Source organism: Rhododendron vialii, chromosome 13a (assembly GCF_030253575.1).
Source record: "Rhododendron vialii isolate Sample 1 chromosome 13a, ASM3025357v1".
Classification (NCBI taxonomy): domain Eukaryota; kingdom Viridiplantae; phylum Streptophyta; class Magnoliopsida; order Ericales; family Ericaceae; genus Rhododendron; species Rhododendron vialii.
In genome coordinates, this window is record NC_080569.1 from 31170674 (window position 1) to 31188868 (window position 18195).

The following is an 18195-nucleotide window of genomic DNA, read 5'->3' on the forward strand; positions in this document are numbered from 1 at the left end:
TCAAATCTAAAATCCAAACCGAATATGGTCATTACTTTATTTCTATCTCTCTATAATCATTACTCTATTTCTTTTTATACTCTATTTTCTTTCTGTTTCTCGCCCTTGTTCGGTTGTGTGTTCCAAACCCAAATTCAATCATTACCTAAATTTTCAATCATTATTTTCATTTCTCTCTCAATTCATTACTCATATATTCAATTATTAATTTCATTTCTCTCTCTATTTCGCTCCACTCATTACCTCTGTCCTCAATTATTACCATTTTTTTTCCTCACTAATTATCCAAAAATCAAACCCAACAAATTTCCAAACTAACAACCCAACAAGTTGTCTCTCTAAAACTTCTCCACTTCTAGTATCACTTTTTATAATTTAGTTGAAATGATCGCTCGTGGGAAATGTCCGAATATAGCTTTGGGATGCTGACATGGCCACATGTAATTGGTTTTTCGGCCTCCCCGCACGTCAAAATGAAATTCAGGATATGCGTTACCCCTTGTCTCTCATTAACCCCCTCCACTCTGTAAAACCCCATACAGATCTCTCTCTCTCTCTCTCTCTCTCTCTCTCTCTGATCTGTTTGTCCTGCTACCGCTAGAGAGAGACGAAGAGAGTCAATCTGCTTCTCTCTCCTCTGGTAAGCCGTTTCATACCTCTCTCTCTCTCTCTCTCTCTCTCTCTCTCTCTCTCTCTCTCCATATATTTTGTTTGTTTTATGTATGCACCGTGTTTTGCAAGTCAATACGTTGATCCCTAATCTCTGTACTGTCAATTATCGGGAAACCCTAGTTCGGCAATTGAGGTTCTTTACACGATTACTTATTTCGATATCATGAATGTTGTTTTACAAGAAAAGATTGTATCTTTAGTGATTTTGTTCGGATTCTCGAAATCTTTAAAGACTGAGTGATTTTGTATCTTTGGTGATTTAGTTCGGATTGGTATCTTTAAAGATTGCAGCGAGGTCATTGGAAATGGTTTTTTTTTTTTTTCATGTGTGTGTGTGGATATGTTGTAATAGGATACTCAGAATCAGAATCTTATCAAGGTTTAAATTTTATTAGTGAATCCCATTTTGGTCTCATACTTGTAAAAGATTACAATTAGGTCAAATGAATCCATTTTGATCTCGTATTTGTATCACTCGCAGACCGTTGCGTCGGGTCGTGACAGAGACGGCAGTAGCATCGGGCAGTCAAAATTCTGCAGCAGAATCGACGCACTTCCGGATTTTCCTTTGATAAGAGACATTTGTCGTTGATAGTTACGATGAAGAATCATGAGCGTGTTGCGAATCTTGCTTTAGCAGGTGGGCTGCTGATCCCATTTTCTTGATCATTGTTAGAATTTTTATGCATTTTTTGGGGATAGTCATAGTCTGGTGAGGCTTAATCTGTTTATGTTTCATTGATTGCATTATGACTGTTGTGGACTTGTAAGTTTTGGGTGAAATGGCATGTTGGGCATCATTGGGGTTCCTATTTTGTGTAGGCCGGTGTGTCAGTCAGCTATTGTCTAAAGCTTCTCTATTATGTTGGGTGTGTATGCCTGCCAGTATAGATTGTCCCTATGTTTTCTTTGTCCCTTTCCTTCTTAAATAGCATAAACCTTCAAGTCATCTTAATGTATGTTGAAACAAGAGATAAGCAGCATAAAGTGCTTCACCTAAAGCCTGTAGCAGTAAATCGTAATGAGCTTCTGATCCCTGAGTGGCTGGACTAGTTGTCATCTTTCTTGCAAGATGGTTATGCCACCTGGTAGCACTGTACCACTTGGCTACGCGAGTCAACCAATGGTGGTGAATATGAAGTCCTTTAGTTTCTAGTGCCACCTTTGATGTTCACTACAATGATGCTGTTGAATGATTAGATATTAGGGTATCCCAGTGCCTCATTTCATGCTTTATGAGGTGCTGCATTTTTGTCCCACTCTTCTGGAGTGATGGATTATGTGGTCCATGGCTTCATGATATTACAAATGGCTGCAGGTTTAACTGTGGCACCACTGGTTGTAAAGGTAGATCCAAATTTGAATGTCATTTTGACTGCTTGCCTCACCGTTTACGTGGGGTGCTACCGCTCGGTCAAGGCAACTCCACCTTCAGTAAGTACAATAGGCAATCCCTCTTGCACCCTGTCTTCATTTTCCTTTCTTTCTATTTGCTTAACCTTGCTCAAATGTGATATCTTAATGTGCAGGAGACAATGTCTAATGAACATGCCATGCGCTTCCCTTTGGTTGGGAGTGCAATGCTGTTATCATTATTCTTACTCTTTAAGTTTGTATCAAAAGACTTGGTTAATGCTGTTCTGACGTGCTACTTCTTTGTACTTGGGATCGTCGCTCTTTCGTATGTTCTTCCCGTATGGGCCATTCTACTATCTATTATTTGTTGCAAGTTTTCTGCAATGTGTTTGTCTGCTTTGTTAACTTCATTTTTTTTTTCTTTTATGTCAATTTTCCAGGGCGACACTATTACCTGCAATCAGACGTTTTTTGCCAAATCATTGGAATGAGGACCTAATAGTCTGGCGTTTCCCATATTTCCGTTGTATGTGGCCTCCTCATTTTCCTTCCTTTTGTTTATATTAAATGTTTTTCTCCTATTTTTTTCCTGGAGATCCTATTCTGCTCGTCATGTGTAATGTTGTTTTCTCAGCACTAGCACCTTCTACATTGATACTTAATTCAGCTGATGGATGCTTTTGTTACTGCAGAGTGATTTCTGTCAGTCCACATTAACACTGACCAAAGAATGTATGGAAGTTTTTTTTTATTCCATCTTAGAGTCCATAAATCTTGGTCATGGTGGGACTGTGCTCTAAGCCTTCATTCACATAGGCATGAGTCAATTCGAGTTTAGTATATCAAATTTATGTGATTGGTTTAGTCAATGGAAAAGGGCTCGCTAATCGTAAAGCAACTTATTGAAGCTGGTGAAAGGTGGAGAGTGAAGGGTGAAAATGTCTTTTTGTGTGATGAACCATTAGGACACTCCATGTGGCATGTTTGATTCATATCCAGACATGTCAGTTTTCTATCCGTGTTTGATATGAAACCTGGCGCCCATTTAGGTGGGTCTGTGCTTCATAATTAATATTCAACACACAATCTCTCTTAGATTTTTTCTTTTCTTTGCTTTATGATGGTGCAGTTGGCAGTATCTTGCATGCAATAAGTAGAATATGTATAATTTTTTTTTTACGCATTTCTTCCACAGCTTTGGAGGTTGAGTTCACAAGGTCTCAGATCATCGCAGGAATACCTGGAACCTTTTTCTGTGCGTGGTATGCTTCACAGAAGCATTGGCTAGCTAACAATGTGTTGGGCCTCGCATTCTGCATCCAGGTTCGAAAGCGTTAGCACTTGTTGTATTTCTGTTATTTGTATATGGTGTCCTTACTTTTCAGTGGCAGTCCTAGACAGGGGTGGCTCTATTGGGTATTTACGGGGTTCAAGTGAACCCCCTGGATTAGAAAAATACACTAAAATTTTGTATTTTTTGATGTATAACTTGATTTTGTTATTGTATTGTCTTGCACTTTATCATTTGTGTGAAGTCAAAGAAGATGAAAATTTGCATGAATTTGTGTATAAGTAGAAGGTATAGTTCAACAAAAATAAAATAAATTAGGCTCGATAAGTTTTTAACGAAAATAAAAACCTTCTGGATGTTGTGTCTCGAAAAATTAGGTAAAAGCCTTATACATAGAGTTTTGTGTCACGAAAAATTGCGTACAGTTGTTTTTTCACTGCTTAACTAAAATCTTAGAGCTGCCCCTGGTCGTACATTGCATTTTCTGGATGTTGTGTTAGATTTTACCTCAATCCTCTGTTGTTTTGCACTTATCAGGAAATGAAAACGGGAAACATGTATGGTAATGCTTTTCTTCCTAACTGAAAAGGCTGCTATAGGGCTTAAAACCCATCTAAATTCCTAGTTATGGAGGAAACTGATTGCTGTTCCTTGTTTTAATGAGATTTTTCTGCCCTTACAGTTCTTGATTTTGTCTTAAACAAATAGTGAATGACAAAGGGTTTGTAGTCACATACAGGATTTGTTGCCTTGTTAGTTAATTCTGTGTGTCTTTTTTTGTTTGGATTTTGTAATTAGATCTTGTAATTATGCAAGTTGTTTTTGTATTTTGCATATTGCCATTTAAAATTTCTTTGATGTCTTCTTCAAGTTTTTACACATCTCTTTTTTGTCTCCTCTCTTTTTCTGAGAATATGTTGATCCAAAATAATACATTGAAACTTTAAATTGGTTAGCTTAATTTTCTACTTTTTATGAATTTGCAGGGAATTGAAATGCTGTCACTTGGATCGTTTAAGACTGGCGCCATCCTACTTGTAAGAAGTAGGAGATATCTAGTTAGTTAATTTTCTCGTAGGATGTCCAGAGACAACTTTTTCTTTATATTTAGCCTCGTAGTTAGCCAGCGACCTTAAAACTTCAAAATCATCCAAAGTGAAACTAGTTGATTAAATAACCATTTTACCCTACTTTTTCAACTTGTAGTTTGACGAGTAAAAGTGTGGTTATTTGAAAATTCTGCAAGTGAATAAGCCCACTTAAGCTTCATACACTTAACTGCTGACTATGTTCGGAGTATAACTGTACCAACATGTATCTGGAAAAGCTTTAGTTCTTCTTATACTTTGCCTTTGCCTTTTCTTTTGTTTTTTCTTTTTCCCTTCGTTTGTTTCTTCCTTTAGAAGTTAATTATGTGTTCTCTTTGATCATGATGGTTTAAGCTCTACATTAGGATGGTTGGATTACTCTAGGTACACAGAAAATTCTTTTATTGGGTGGCAAGATAATAATGTTGAGAGCCTAACTTGAGGTAGGTACACATGAAGAATACGAAGACAAACACAAAATACCACCAAGTTTCAAAAGCATAGGTTCCATATCCTGTTTTGCCATCTCAGATTCAGATTAGTGTACTTGAAAATTTTATGTCCTTAGAGGCTAATGGAGCCTTCCACGTGGCATGTGCATAGCAGCACTTTCATCGAGATAATTCATTTGTTGCTCATAGTCATAAGAAATACTTACTGCAGTTGAATATCAGTTTTTATAATACGTGTCTTTGACTTTGCTCTACAATAATTTTGTGAAAAGCAGAAGATGAATTATTCTAAGTTTTCATGCTGCCTCTTCTACTTTAGTGATTTCTTTTTGTTTCCTGCACTTTTGGCGGTAGATCGTACATATTGGATTACATTGTATGTGACAGAATTTGTCCCCAACCCTGGCTGCCCTGCAAAACAGTCCCTGGATGGTTTTTGTCTTTTAGTAATGCATTTCTAAAGAGTCTACTCTCTATTTTCATTTCCAAATGCTACTTGTTTATTTTCTGCTCTATCTTTTAGTCTTAGCTGGAGGTAGAGGTTTTACATGAAAAGATACTTTGTGTACTAGCAAAAAAACTCTTGAGATGGTAACCTTACAAATGTTATTGTTTAGAGTTTGTAGGGTTCTCTGGTGCTGCTTTTGTTCAACCTCTTTCTCCCTATTGTCCTTCAGTATAGTTTACTCACTTAGTGGTTCATCTTTTGTCTAATTTTTGCTTTGTGCTAAAAAACCTGCAGTGTGGGCTTTTTGTGTATGATATCTTTTGGGTTTTCTTTACCCCTGTGATGGTTAGTGTCGCAAAATCTTTTGATGCTCCTATAAAGGTGAGTTTGTCAGTTGATGAGAATATTCTGTGCTTTGAACTTATTTTTGAAATCACGAAGTTTTGTTATACTTCAGTGTATTGATTGCGATAATTCGTTATTCTTTGCAGCTTTTATTCCCAACGGCTGATTCTGCGCGTCCGTTTTCGATGCTTGGACTGGGAGATATAGTGATTCCAGGTTTGTTGAAACTTAAAGTTGGATTTAAAATCCTTTTCCCTAAATTTGGTCATGTTTAGTGTTTCTGTTTCTGCTTCTTGATATGTTGTGAGAGTTTGGTCTCAGGCTTGTGTCAATTGACTGGGCACCTTTTGTTGTAACTTATCTTGCATTTATTTTAACAAGCTTGGGTGACCCTGTCAATCTGGATACTGCATAGCGGTATCAGTGTTTTCAAGATGTGTGCAACATATGCTTGGAGTTACAACCTTTGGTGAACCAAGTTTCTTTGAGTACACTTTCTTGAGGCTCACATTATTGCTGTAGGCAGGTTGAGAACGTGTAATTATATGTTGAATTATGAGCACAATAATTTGATTTAAAATTCATAAGGATTTTCATGAGCTCCCCTCCTCTTTGTGGTGTGTTGCCTTTAGGCGTTGATTTTGTTATGCATGAGTCTGATGAATGCTTTTCCTATGACACGTCGGTTGATTGCAGTGAAAGTAAACATAACTAGGTGGCAATATGCTTCTTTCCATACGTGAGTGAGCATGCCCCAAATTTTTCTTTGCGTTTTTTTTACTTTTGATTGCTTCTACGCACTACTTTCACAGGAAGCTAGTTTACTTATGATTAAATCACTTGCTAATATCTCTAGTATTTGATAAAATATTGTTTTGTAAGCCTTTAATATTTACACTGGTCTTCTATGTGTCTTGACTCCCTTTTTTCCTTCAGGCATTTTTGTAGCATTGGCATTGCGTTTTGATGTGTCCAGGGGGAAAAAGAGCCAGTATTTCAATAGTGCTTTTCTGGGATATGCTGTTGGTGTGGTCCTTACTATCATTGTCATGAATTGGTTTCAAGCTGCACAGGTGCGTGTTGTCTTTTTGCTGTAATTTTATTGGCGTATATAACCAAAGAACACTCGTCAATTTACAAGTCTGCTCATCTGTACTCAAAAGATTTACCTTTATGAGGAAATTTCCCTACGCTGTGAAAGTTTTGTTTTTCTTTTCTTCATTATTGTTTCTTTCTTTCCTGGTAATCATTCTTCCGTTTTATATATACTTCCATCTCACTTTCAGCCTGCTCTGCTATACATAGTACCAGCTGTTATTGGATTTTTGGCAGTTCATTGCATATGGAATGGAGATGTCAAACAGGTTTGTCCATAAGCGTTCATATTGTTATTTTCTGTCGTCAATGTTCTTAGTTGTCAGAGAAAAATCCTGCTTTGGAATCGCTAAATTAACCTGCATGTATGTATTGCAAGGACATTATTCATAATTACCAAGCATAGTCTAGAGTTCCCCTTGCCTCTTGTGTCTCGCTCTTTCCTGTTAAGTACAAAGTTGAAATTCAAGTACAAGCTCGGAAATATCAGATTCCTGTTTAGTACCAAGTTGAACTTCCAAGTACAAGCTCGGAAATATCATATACGTTTTGTATGTTTCCAACGAATCTCCAGTGTGTGACATATCTTAGTTTTTTTAGTTAAATAGCAGTTATGCAAAATGAGTGGCTCTTAATGTTTTATATTATTCTTTAGAAGAAAAAATGTCGTGAATGAAAAAGGGTTGTGGTGGACGCATGTCCTAGTAAATGTGCATGAGGATTCAAGTCTTGTTATATAAAATGAAGTCGATCTCCTACGGTATAGCACAAAATAACATTGATTATATGAAGCGGAGACTGGATATACTATTTTTTGTGTTTCATCACAGCTCGTCTGAAGCCTAAATATAGGTGGGGGATAGGTTCATAAACAATGAATTACCAACAGTAAAAAAGGGATCCATCTGGCCAACCTCAAGCACTTAGGACTAAAGCTGTCTGTTGCGGTGTTACCCATAATTACATGAATGCCCTTAGCCATTTGCATTTTGGAACCTATGTTGTATTCTGAGCTACAGTGTATTGAATTTAGTAGTTTGAAGTGACCCCAAAACTTTGCAGTAGAGCTTTGCTAGTGCAATTTTTTTTAGAAGAAAAGGCCCATGTTCCTAGAAATGTGTTTTTACACAATTGAATTGAAAAATACTCGACTCTATTTGGGTATACGAGTCTACTATCGTCCTGCATTGTAGATGCCATACCTGTGTAACGTGTACCGTGTTCCCACGTTTGTTCCTCATACCGGAATGATCCAAGTAGTGCAGAGATGCAATACATTTAGCAAAGGCACTGAAAGTTAGACTAGTATGATGTACTGAAACTTGTTCAGAGGTTTAGCAATTGAACTGTTAATCTTATGCTTGTGTGATTGATACTTGGTTGAATTCTTTCCTGATTGCTTGTGCTCATCATTTGTAGTTGTTGGCTTTTGACGAGTCTAAGACTGCCACGTCTGAAGACGATGATGCCACATCGAGCAAGAAAGTGGAGTAACCCTCAAAATGATAAACCAGTGCCTGCTTTGATTACGAAATACAGTTGTTTTCTTGGGGGACTGAAAAGCCTTGCAGCCCGGTCATTTTCTGACATGGCCTGGCGCCCCAATGCTGTTGTAACAGAGTTTTGATTTAGAGTTCACAGGATTATCAATTTAGATTTACCATGTGTCTCTGGTTTTCGACAGTATCATCCAAAGATAACATTATTTTCCCCTTGGTATCTACAAGTACAAAAAGAGCGCTCGGATTTTGTTTCTCAGGAAATTCACAGCGTAAGAATCTGAGTTTGTTTAGGACTTCGCATTTGTAGTGAGATCACCTACCTGCATGCTTTTGTTGGTGACCTTACTCCACAAAATTACGCTACTTGTGATGTGATGTTTGTACTGTGTATATAGTAATGCTGAGAGAAACGTATTGAACAAGTTGTTTACAGTACCAATCAATCGCGACCGTCCAAAAGTGTTCTGGACTGTTTGGAAACTTTTCCGGAAAAAAAGTCAACTTTTTCCCAGAAAAAGTTGAATTAAAATCTAGACCGTTCAAAACACTTTTGAAAGGTTACGATTGACTCCGTAAATAATTATTCACGAATCTGCCGTTAAAAAGATTTTCTCTAGTAATGCTATGTTTGCATCTTGTGTGTACGGTGGTAAGAAAAGAAAAGAAAAAAAAGGAAAACGAAAAAGACAGGTAAATTAGCGAAGTTAAGTGCAGTTTGGATCGTAAAAATGGGAGGACAATGGACGAATACTAGCAATTTGTCACTTGGCAACTACATATTACTTGGTGATATGATGCTATTATCTATATATAGCATGAAGTTCCAAATTTTCGTCTCCAATGGTGGGATAAACAAATGTTATATTTACCTCAGAAATGCTAACCACACATATTGTATGTGCACAGATCGTACACATACGGCTTTGTGGGGCCCACAAACAATCCAAGTCTTCCATTAGCTTTAAAATGATATTATAAGAGCATCTGCACCGGTCTCTCCAAATTTCAGACCAAATTACACCTTAAAATGTCATTTTATTATTTTAGCTAGTCACTTTTGAAAGGCATATTGAATCAGACTCTCTATTCCAACTTGTGGTCTATTAATATATTATTTCCTTCTTCTTCCAAAACAAAACAATATTGATTATGAGATTCTTAGACATAAAAATTAATTATGATCATTTACGATAAAATGATAAAAAAAAGTAAAATCTTCGCACCGGTTCAAAAATATTGAAAATTTGAGTATTTAATTTTTTAGCCATATTTTTTACTATATAAACAGCCTAAAAAATCAAGTGCTCCAATTTTCAATCCGTTTGAATCAGTGCGAAGATCTTATTTTTTTATCATTTTATCTTAAAAAGTCATAATTAATTTTTGTCTTTAAGGCTTTCATAATCAAGTTTCTATTCTACAAGATCCTAAATAAATAATAAAGTAACAAATAGATGGATGAATAGTGCCTCGTTTTTTACCACTAGGCACTGTAGCAAAGTTAAGGAAATTGTAAAGTAGCGAGAGAGGGGAAGAGGCTGATGCAGGGGAGAATTTGCTTGTTTTCTCTTTATTTTAACTTTGAAGAAGATGTAGCGTGTTTGATGTGGATGCCCTAAGACATCACGCTAAAAATCAATTCAATCGAATACTTACAAATGTTTGATCCAATTGGCTAAATGTTTCTTCAGATTTCAAAATCAAGTATAAGCGAAAATTTGAAAGATTAGATTAAGTATTTAGAGATATTTGATTGAGCTGATTTTTCCTGTGATGACTTAGAAAATTATCTTCAAGATAATGGATGGCTTGGATTATTTGTAGGAACCCCGTAATAGGCCCCACCGAGCCGTATGTGCACGATCTATGCACATACTCTCTGTGTGGTTAGCATTTCTGCATTTACCTATAGCCATATGTTGTGTCAACTAAATTTCCGATTGACCCAAAAAACAAAAAAAATTGTTGTGTCAAATATAGCACGACATAGAGCTGTTGATACAATTTTATTTTACCTCTTTCGTCATAGAATTCACAAATAGCAATTTGACATTTTATGAAAAGATAAAGAGAAATAGCACATGCACCATTGGAGCAACATTGCTCTAGCATAGCAAATTGACACTATCAATTAGATTTTGCAAATCATTTTTTTCTTGAGTCAAACCAAAAAATGTGTCTTTTTGTGACAAACAAGCATAGTTATTCGTCTATTCTAAATTTGAGTCTAAACAGTTACAAAAAATATTCACAACTAGAAAGTCATCGGTTCTGAGTGATGTCATATAACATCCCCTTCATACATAAGCATATAAAATAATAATTCTTTTGAGAAAATACTTTTCACAATTGACACTCCTATTTTGTACAAAATATACTGCGGATTTTTTTTCTTATTTTATGTAATATTCCTCTTGAATTTACTAATTCCTACTCATGAAAAATTTGTTTAAAGAAGACAAGGGCTATGACATATGGAAGTGTGAATGACAATTCCGAAATTTTATTCTCTAAGAACTGAAAACTTTACTCTCTTTTTTTTCTTCTTCATTTTATTGCTTAACAAAAGAGATAAAATTGCATGATATATCGGGTCAACCCTAAGGTCATATCCAGTCCAATGCATGCCCATTTGGCAGGAATCTCTCCCTCTCTCCCTCTCTCTCTCCCTCTCTCTCTCCCCTCCAAATCCTAACGAGGAGAGAAAAACCCAGAAGTCGGATTTACATAAACCAAGGGCAGCCCTATAGACAGGACAATTGTGACTATTTCCACATAAAAATACCCTTGTTCACTGCTAAAAACAGGTGTACCTTGTTCTTGAAATAGCTTAAACAACACAGAGCCAAAACTGTCATTAGTGAAAGCTGTTGCATTGACAGACAGGAAAGAAAACAAACGAAGAAAGCGATCTCCCACATAAACAAAAAGCAATTCTCTCTCTCTCTCTCTCTCTCCTTCTCTCCTTCTCCTTAATTGTGTGCAAATGCAGATATGTATCGACAAAATACACTATACCTCTTCTCTCTCATCATCTTTCCCTTTAGGAGGAGGCCCGGCCATTCTTGCGTTCTCCGCCTAGTGGGTTTGGCTTGTTGAGTCAATTGAGGAGGAACCCACAACTACAAGACGAACAACAACAGGGGGGGAAAAAAACCCCCAAGAAATCTTTCTACAATGGAAGGTATAGACGACTTTCATCATCGTCAACGATTTCAATTGAATTGAAAGCCTATCATAGCAAGCAATATGATTATTTCCCAGTTTGTTGATTGGAATTTGTTTTTCCTGGATAATTTAATTAGGGTTGTGGGGGGAAATCTCGAAAGGGATCTGTTTGAATTAGGGTTTTTGGCTACTTATAAATAATAATAAAAAATAGGGTTTTTGGGGTTATTTCTGGTTATGATTTTCATGTATACAGTTCACAATTGGGCCAGTGATTTTCGCCCTCCAATTACTAACCACACTCTAAAAGGGGAGTGTGAAAATCAATTCAGTTTGCAATTCTGTTGTGTTTGTACCTGTAGTAGACTAGTACTGATGTTTGTGTTTGATGTATCTGACTGATCTGTTTTCCTATTGCAATTTGGCTGGCTTGGGTTTTTGGCACTGAAACGAAGACAACATTTGTGTTTTTTCCTCCCATATCTTAGCGTACAAATAGTTGCATTACTTTTGTTTTGCCACTCGGGTTTGTCAAATTTTTTTCGCTGGACAAATGAATAGGTTCTGCTATTTTTGTAGCAGCAAAAATGTTTCCTGTGTTTCTGTCAAGCATTCCAGAGTTTGTATCATTTTTTAATGATCCGAATTCCGGAATGTGGTTGAACCGAGTTTGGTCTTCTATGCGGCCGAGGTATAGTTTCCATCATCATGTTGCTATAAAGAAGAAAAGTGGTCAGCTGAACAAAAAATTGAGTAAATACTCTGAGTGACTGACTGTACACTTTTGGTGGCTTATGTACTACACTAGTGACAGAGATTATATTTCTCGACTTATGAGTATGAGATAGGTAAACATATTTGTAAACCATGTCATTTGTAGGTGTAGATTCTGTAGAATAAGATTGAGGACAATGAGGAGGGGTTGATTTGGCATCAGTAAAAGGTGAAATAGCGGAATGTATGTGGTAGGCCTTATGAGTAGGTGTTGGATCAAGGAATAAGAAGTTATATATGTGAAAAAGTTCTTTCCATAGTTGTTGGTTCTAGAACGCATTGTTATGTGTCTCTTTCCCTCGATGTTCCTTGTCATTTGAAGTACATTGTGCATTCTGAATAACGTAATGCTCTTCCAGTCATACACAGTTTGTTTTCCCTTGGTATGTAGAGCAAATATTATTCAAAAAGAGGTGCCAAGTGGGTGACCTAGTTTAGCCATATGAAATGTCATTCAGGTGCAATTTGTTGTGCAGCTGGTGAGAATTTGTGGTGGCTGGTGGCATTGTATGATACTAACTATAACATATGTGCTGTTATTAATATTTTAGAGTCATCTGAAGTGCATTCTGAAGACAACAAAGCCCTTCCAGAGAAAAGCAAGAAAAGAAGGTTCAAGACACCATCTCAGGTTGAGGCTTTAGAGAAATTTTACATTGGTATGTGTGCTCTTATCGCCATATCTCATCTTGCTGTATAATGCCACACAATTTGTGATCTTACCTGAAAGGTTATAAGAAAAATGCTTACTTTTGTGCAGAATACAAATATCCCTCGGAAGAATTGAAATCACAAATTGCAGAGTCAGTAGGGCTGTCAGAAAAGCAAGTTTCTGGGTGGTTTTGCCACAGAAGGTTGAAGGACAAGAAACAGGATGGTGAAACAGCTGCAACTGGAAGACAAGATCGTTCAAGTATCATTGTACAAGACCATGTCAGTGGACATAGGCAGGATTCATGTGGCAGCACCAAACAAGGGGATAACAAGGATTTTGAACCTAGGGAGGTCGAAAGTAGAAGGTTTCTTGGCCAAGATTTTTCAGCTCCTGGCCTTGCCTATAATCATGGGCGTCCTCACGATGGAGATGACAGTGATACATCTTCGGGAAGCAGCTTGCCTTTACAACATAAATTTCGTAATCAAAATGAGGATCCTTTGGATATGGCAACTTCAAGACACCTTCCACCCAATGTCAACTTTGCGCCACTAAATTCGATGGGCATAAGAACCAGAATTGGGCCTTCAGGATATTTAAAAGTGAAGGGTCAGGTTGAAAATGCTGCTATTACCGCTGTTAAGAGGCAACTGGGGAGGCATTATCGGGATGATGGTCCACCACTTGGTGTTGTATTTGACCTGCTTCCTCCTGGTGCATTTGAGTCCTCAATGAGGGATCCAGTCAATGGTAAATAAGCATTGTTACATTCCAATAAAAATAAACCAAAAAAAAGAAGTAAATACATGTGTTGTTTTGTGTGTTATGGCAAGGACTATATTCAGTTGCCGATCAAAAAAAAAAAAAAAGGGGATTATATTCAGTTCCATACACCGGAACTGGACCATTCATAATAGGTTTTGGTGCTTAATGATAGAACATTTAGTTTTAGCTTTCTAGATTGTACATGTTTGTATGTTTTTTGGTATGGTGGGTTAGGTATTAACCTTAGGAAAACAAAGCTCTTCGAGTTGTGTTGAGTAGGGTTCTGGCGAGAACAAATGCAGTCGGATAACCCTTGATGCTTAAGTCAGAGACTGATGAGAGAGAAGGAGAACCAGAGAGGGATTTTGACTTTCTGTGAATCTGAGTGCTTACCTTTGGCTGAAAGATGATCTGCCTTATGGAGCTATCTTTACTTGGCGTCCAAGATACCTATGCCATGTGGGATTTACTCCAATCCCCAAATATAGTCTGGTCCAACCTAGCTAGACTAGGAGAACAGGTAAAAATACTTCGGCCGTCATCAGGGCTGTCATTGATACAAAAGAAGGAAAACTCTTCTCTAAAAAGTAGTAGCGCAACATGAATGAATAACGAAGACTACTTTTTATTCCACTAAAGCAAACTTTGCATCAATTTATTTCTTCTAATTCTAGCTACTGCCAACTACCTAAACCAATTTAATTATATGATTTTCTGGTATTTGCCATGCTCCATTACCGTAGTATAACTTATTTCCCTGCAGGTCTTCTGAGTGGTATGCTTCGGTTGTAACCTTGTACAACCTTTCCTTAGGGCTGGGTTTTCCTTCTCTAGAAACCTTAGTGTTCCTCATCATCTCTCCTCGCAACCAACTCTCCAAGTAAGTATTCATGAGGGCAGAGGTCCTGATTGTAACTCTGGGCAAGTTGGTTGCTTCGGAAGATGCTAGGAGTGATTTCCCTTTTCTCCAGCAGGGTTGAAGTCCTGGTCCTTTTCCAACACTTGTGGATTATGTTCTTCGTCGAGTTCTTCAGTTCGGATAGTAGGCAGGCCAATATTCAGAGTTATGACGACATCTATTCCGTAGGCCAAGGCATCGGGGTATCCCTTGTTGCACACCGTAGTGGTCTTGTACGCCCTCTACACTTGGTAGTTCTTCCACCCACTTTCCTTTAGCTTTCGTAGGCACTTCTTTATACCATTCAACACGACCTTGTTTGATGCTTTTGCAGTTGGCCTGCCCGTTGCTCTTGGGGTAGATCTTAGTGGAGTTGTGGTTTCAGCATAACCTCTGGAACTTGCTTTTGAAATATACGGTCCCGTTCTCAGAGATCAAAGTGCTGAGAGACCCTTTACATTCTCTGTTTATTTGCTTTATATTTAACCATTTTCATTGTTATTATTATGAATTTGTTATTGGCTACAGGAATGTTATTTGCTGGCATACAACCTTTGTACTTAATACTTTTAAAGTTGCTTCTTTCTTTTTCTTGCTTATGCTAACACTTTCCAATATACAGACGTCCTCCTAGTTCTACAAGTTTGATGTTCTATGAATTTAACATGGCTGTTTTTATCGTCTTACATGTGTCCTTGTCAACTCTTTGGCAGAAGCTTCTGACCTTGGTGGTGCAGACCTTTGCCACTCCCCAGATTCTCCTAGAATCTGCAACCAACCTAATTTTGGCATGGTAAGCGGAAGCTGTAAAAATGTGTCTTCTCTCTTGGTCAAAATAACTGATATTACTCTTTCTTCACATCTTATGCTATCAACAATGATCTACAAAGGGAAAATTCATGCATTTTATTTTCCAAGTCCTGCGCTGGGTCAGCCTCTTTATGTTTACGTACTGATTCCCATCTTTATGTAGTTAACCTTTTTACCGAAGCTGGTAAAGTTATTATTCCTCTACAATTCAACTTGAATCTGGGGTCAAGCCAACCTTGTATCTCGTTGACTTGATTTGAATGTCTTCAAGACTTTCTATATGAAATTCTAACCATGATTCAGGAGAAAAGAAAGGAGAAACACACAATGGGCTTATTCGATTCTGCACATCATTGGGAGTAGAAATTAAGGTGGTTTGACAACTCTACTGGTTTTCGTTGCTTATTGCTTAAAATTGCAGTGAACTTTGGACTGGCCTCGGCAACCCTTTAACCGGGCCTAGCTTTGCTGGAATTGCTGCACTTGGTGCTCCTTTGTTGTTGATAGAAGCAAACAACTATTAGTTTTTTTTCTTTACTTTTTCCTTGGGTTGGTTGCTTATAATTCTTGATCTTTTGAATTTTGTTGGATTTTCTGTTAAGTTGTCTCACTCACAAATTTAAAAATGCTGTCGCTTCTGTATGATCGTTGTATCTCATCTCCCTTCTCTGTCCAATGCCATTTAAGATTTGAGAAGTTTTATTGTTCCATTTTTATGCCTTCACAGAGGTATGAAGTAAAAGATTCCAAGATGACCTCACCCAACTCAGAGTTGGATGGAGCTAGCTTCAAAATTATGCGTGGGCCATATGAACGAAACAATAGTAATCCTTTTCCCGGACGGAAATTATCAATAGAACAGGATGAAGGTTCTACTGGTGAAATGTCTGGATATGGTAGTAAAACTTCTAAACGTGGCAGTGAAGGAAGGAGGAGAATAGCTTCTGTTTCTAGCCACAATCGAGGTCCCTATGGCCTTCAAGTTACTGGTGGAGAAAAGAAGCCTTGGTCACATAACTCTTATTATGTAAGCCCTGAGGACGCCCATAGAGAACACTGTGAATCCAAATATCCTAGCATAGCCCTCAAGCCCAGCACATCTACTCTTATTGAGGATAGACAGCTCTCTGGAAAGATGGCTAAGGTCTTTATCTGAACTATTTGTCTTTTGCTAATCTGTATTATAATTTGGAGCTCCAACTGTGAAATCATATTCTTCGTTTGACTAGGATGATAAGTACTACGGAGAGAGGAGAACTTTTAATGAGCATTGCAACTCAGCCAGTGCAATGATTCGCCCAACAAATGAAACTAGGGTGAGTCAGTTTTTGGTCCGTTTTTCGTTCATGGATTTTTAGCTGTGCATCTTGATTTTGATCCCATATTGTTCTTTGATACTTGAAGGCTGCCAATAGAGATCGGAGTGAGTTTCCACAGCAGCTGCATGCAAAGAAAAGATCAATGTCTGAGGCACCGCAATGGACAAATCAGATAAAAAGGTTATTACTTTCAGAAAAAATTTCTTGTTTCTTTGGGAGATCTTATTGCTAACATTTGTATCACTCTGTACCCATGATTTTTACAAATCTAAGCCTATTTTTAGCAAAAAGACGCTTTTGCCTAACAATCAGCAAACTCGGAATTCAGATTGTTATTCAGTATCAAGGTGAAACTGATGGACATAAAGAACGGGTGTAAAAAATTTCAAGGGCATGACATATATTCTTGTACTTGTATTATCTATTTATCTTACTTATCCTTCTTTCCCTGAACGAATATCATCACAAATCCACGATCCCATCAAACCGTATTGTATGAGAACAGTGTGAGTGCTTTGCTGACATTCTGGTTCTGTTGTGATTTTAATCTACTTGCTTTGCTGACATTTTGGTATAAACTTTAGATCGACAGTGGAGTTACCATCTAGTTTCAGCGAGGATGAAACTTGTTCTTCTGAGGATTAAGAAAGCTGTAGATGGGGAAGTTCAAAAGGGTCTTCTGAAGATTATCTCCGATGGAGAAAGAGAGAGGGAACTGAGACCCGAGTGTATGTCATAAAAGACGTTCTTCGGCTGTAAATTTCAAAATGCTGTGTTTTATGATTCTTCAGCTGTAAAGCAAGTGGGACCATTGTAAGTAGCACCATAGATGTTTCAGATTCCCCTCCGGTGCCTACATGTTTGTAGATGATGTACATAATTCGTTTCATTCTTGTAGTAAAACACTTTGATGTGCTCATTTTTATTGTTGGGTGGTGCTTCTGTCCTGTAGTATAACAGTGAAACAAAGGTAACTGTTGTAACGTGCTCCTTATGGTTCTGAAAATTTTATTGAAGTTCTAGAGGCTTGTAAACGCGTACTTAATACTACTTTTAGGCCGGATCATTGACGGGATTTGTGGAGGATAAGCAGTTTCTAAAATCCTATGGGTCTACATGTTTTTCAAATGTGTCTATGACTCCCGTGTCCTATTTCTGGTGCTTGGCTGCAACGGATATCGTGTCTGATCAGGTTATCTTTCATGTATTGTGTATCCTGCAAAATGTGGATTGGGTGAAAGAGTCGTCGAAAGTTTCTGGAAAACTTTACCCTGATGATGCATTTTTTGAGTCAACAAACTGCACTGCTTACTGATCAATAAATAAAACCCCAGTAAACAAGCATGGAAACCTTTCAAAGATCGATTCAGTACTAACAACCATGCCACTCTTGTGCAAGTTTTATGAATACTGAACGCCAAAAAAATCGTGGAAATAATAACGAATTAATAAAGTACCTGGACTTGACATCCAAAACAGAGCCCTAGAGAATCATTAAGAAAATTAATCAATTACAATTTTGAAACTCTCCATGTGCGCTTCATATCAACTTTGTGG

General features: G+C 37.5%; 2 protein-coding genes across 2 annotated transcripts; both read left to right on the forward strand.

Annotated features, from left to right (window-relative positions):
• Window positions 1–559: 559 nt before the first annotated feature.
• On the forward strand, window positions 560–8510 carry LOC131312584 (signal peptide peptidase). The gene is made up of 12 exons (XM_058340464.1): window positions 560–640; window positions 1154–1312; window positions 1991–2106; window positions 2202–2353; window positions 2469–2554; window positions 3224–3351; window positions 4306–4356; window positions 5602–5688; window positions 5799–5868; window positions 6589–6725; window positions 6939–7016; window positions 8167–8510. Exons 2-12 carry the CDS (start codon window positions 1273–1275, stop codon window positions 8239–8241), a joined length of 1020 nt encoding a protein of 339 aa, XP_058196447.1. The 5' UTR covers window positions 560–640; window positions 1154–1272; the 3' UTR covers window positions 8242–8510.
• Window positions 8511–10888: 2378 nt separating this feature from the next.
• Window positions 10889–17672, forward strand: LOC131312585 (uncharacterized). Its single transcript, XM_058340465.1, has 8 exons — window positions 10889–11433; window positions 12743–12850; window positions 12952–13596; window positions 15223–15302; window positions 16047–16463; window positions 16549–16635; window positions 16724–16818; window positions 17223–17672. The coding sequence occupies exons 1-8, from the start codon at window positions 11427–11429 to the stop codon at window positions 17281–17283; spliced, it is 1500 nt and encodes a 499-aa protein (XP_058196448.1). The 5' UTR covers window positions 10889–11426; the 3' UTR covers window positions 17284–17672.
• The last annotated feature ends 523 nt before the right edge of the window (window positions 17673–18195 follow it).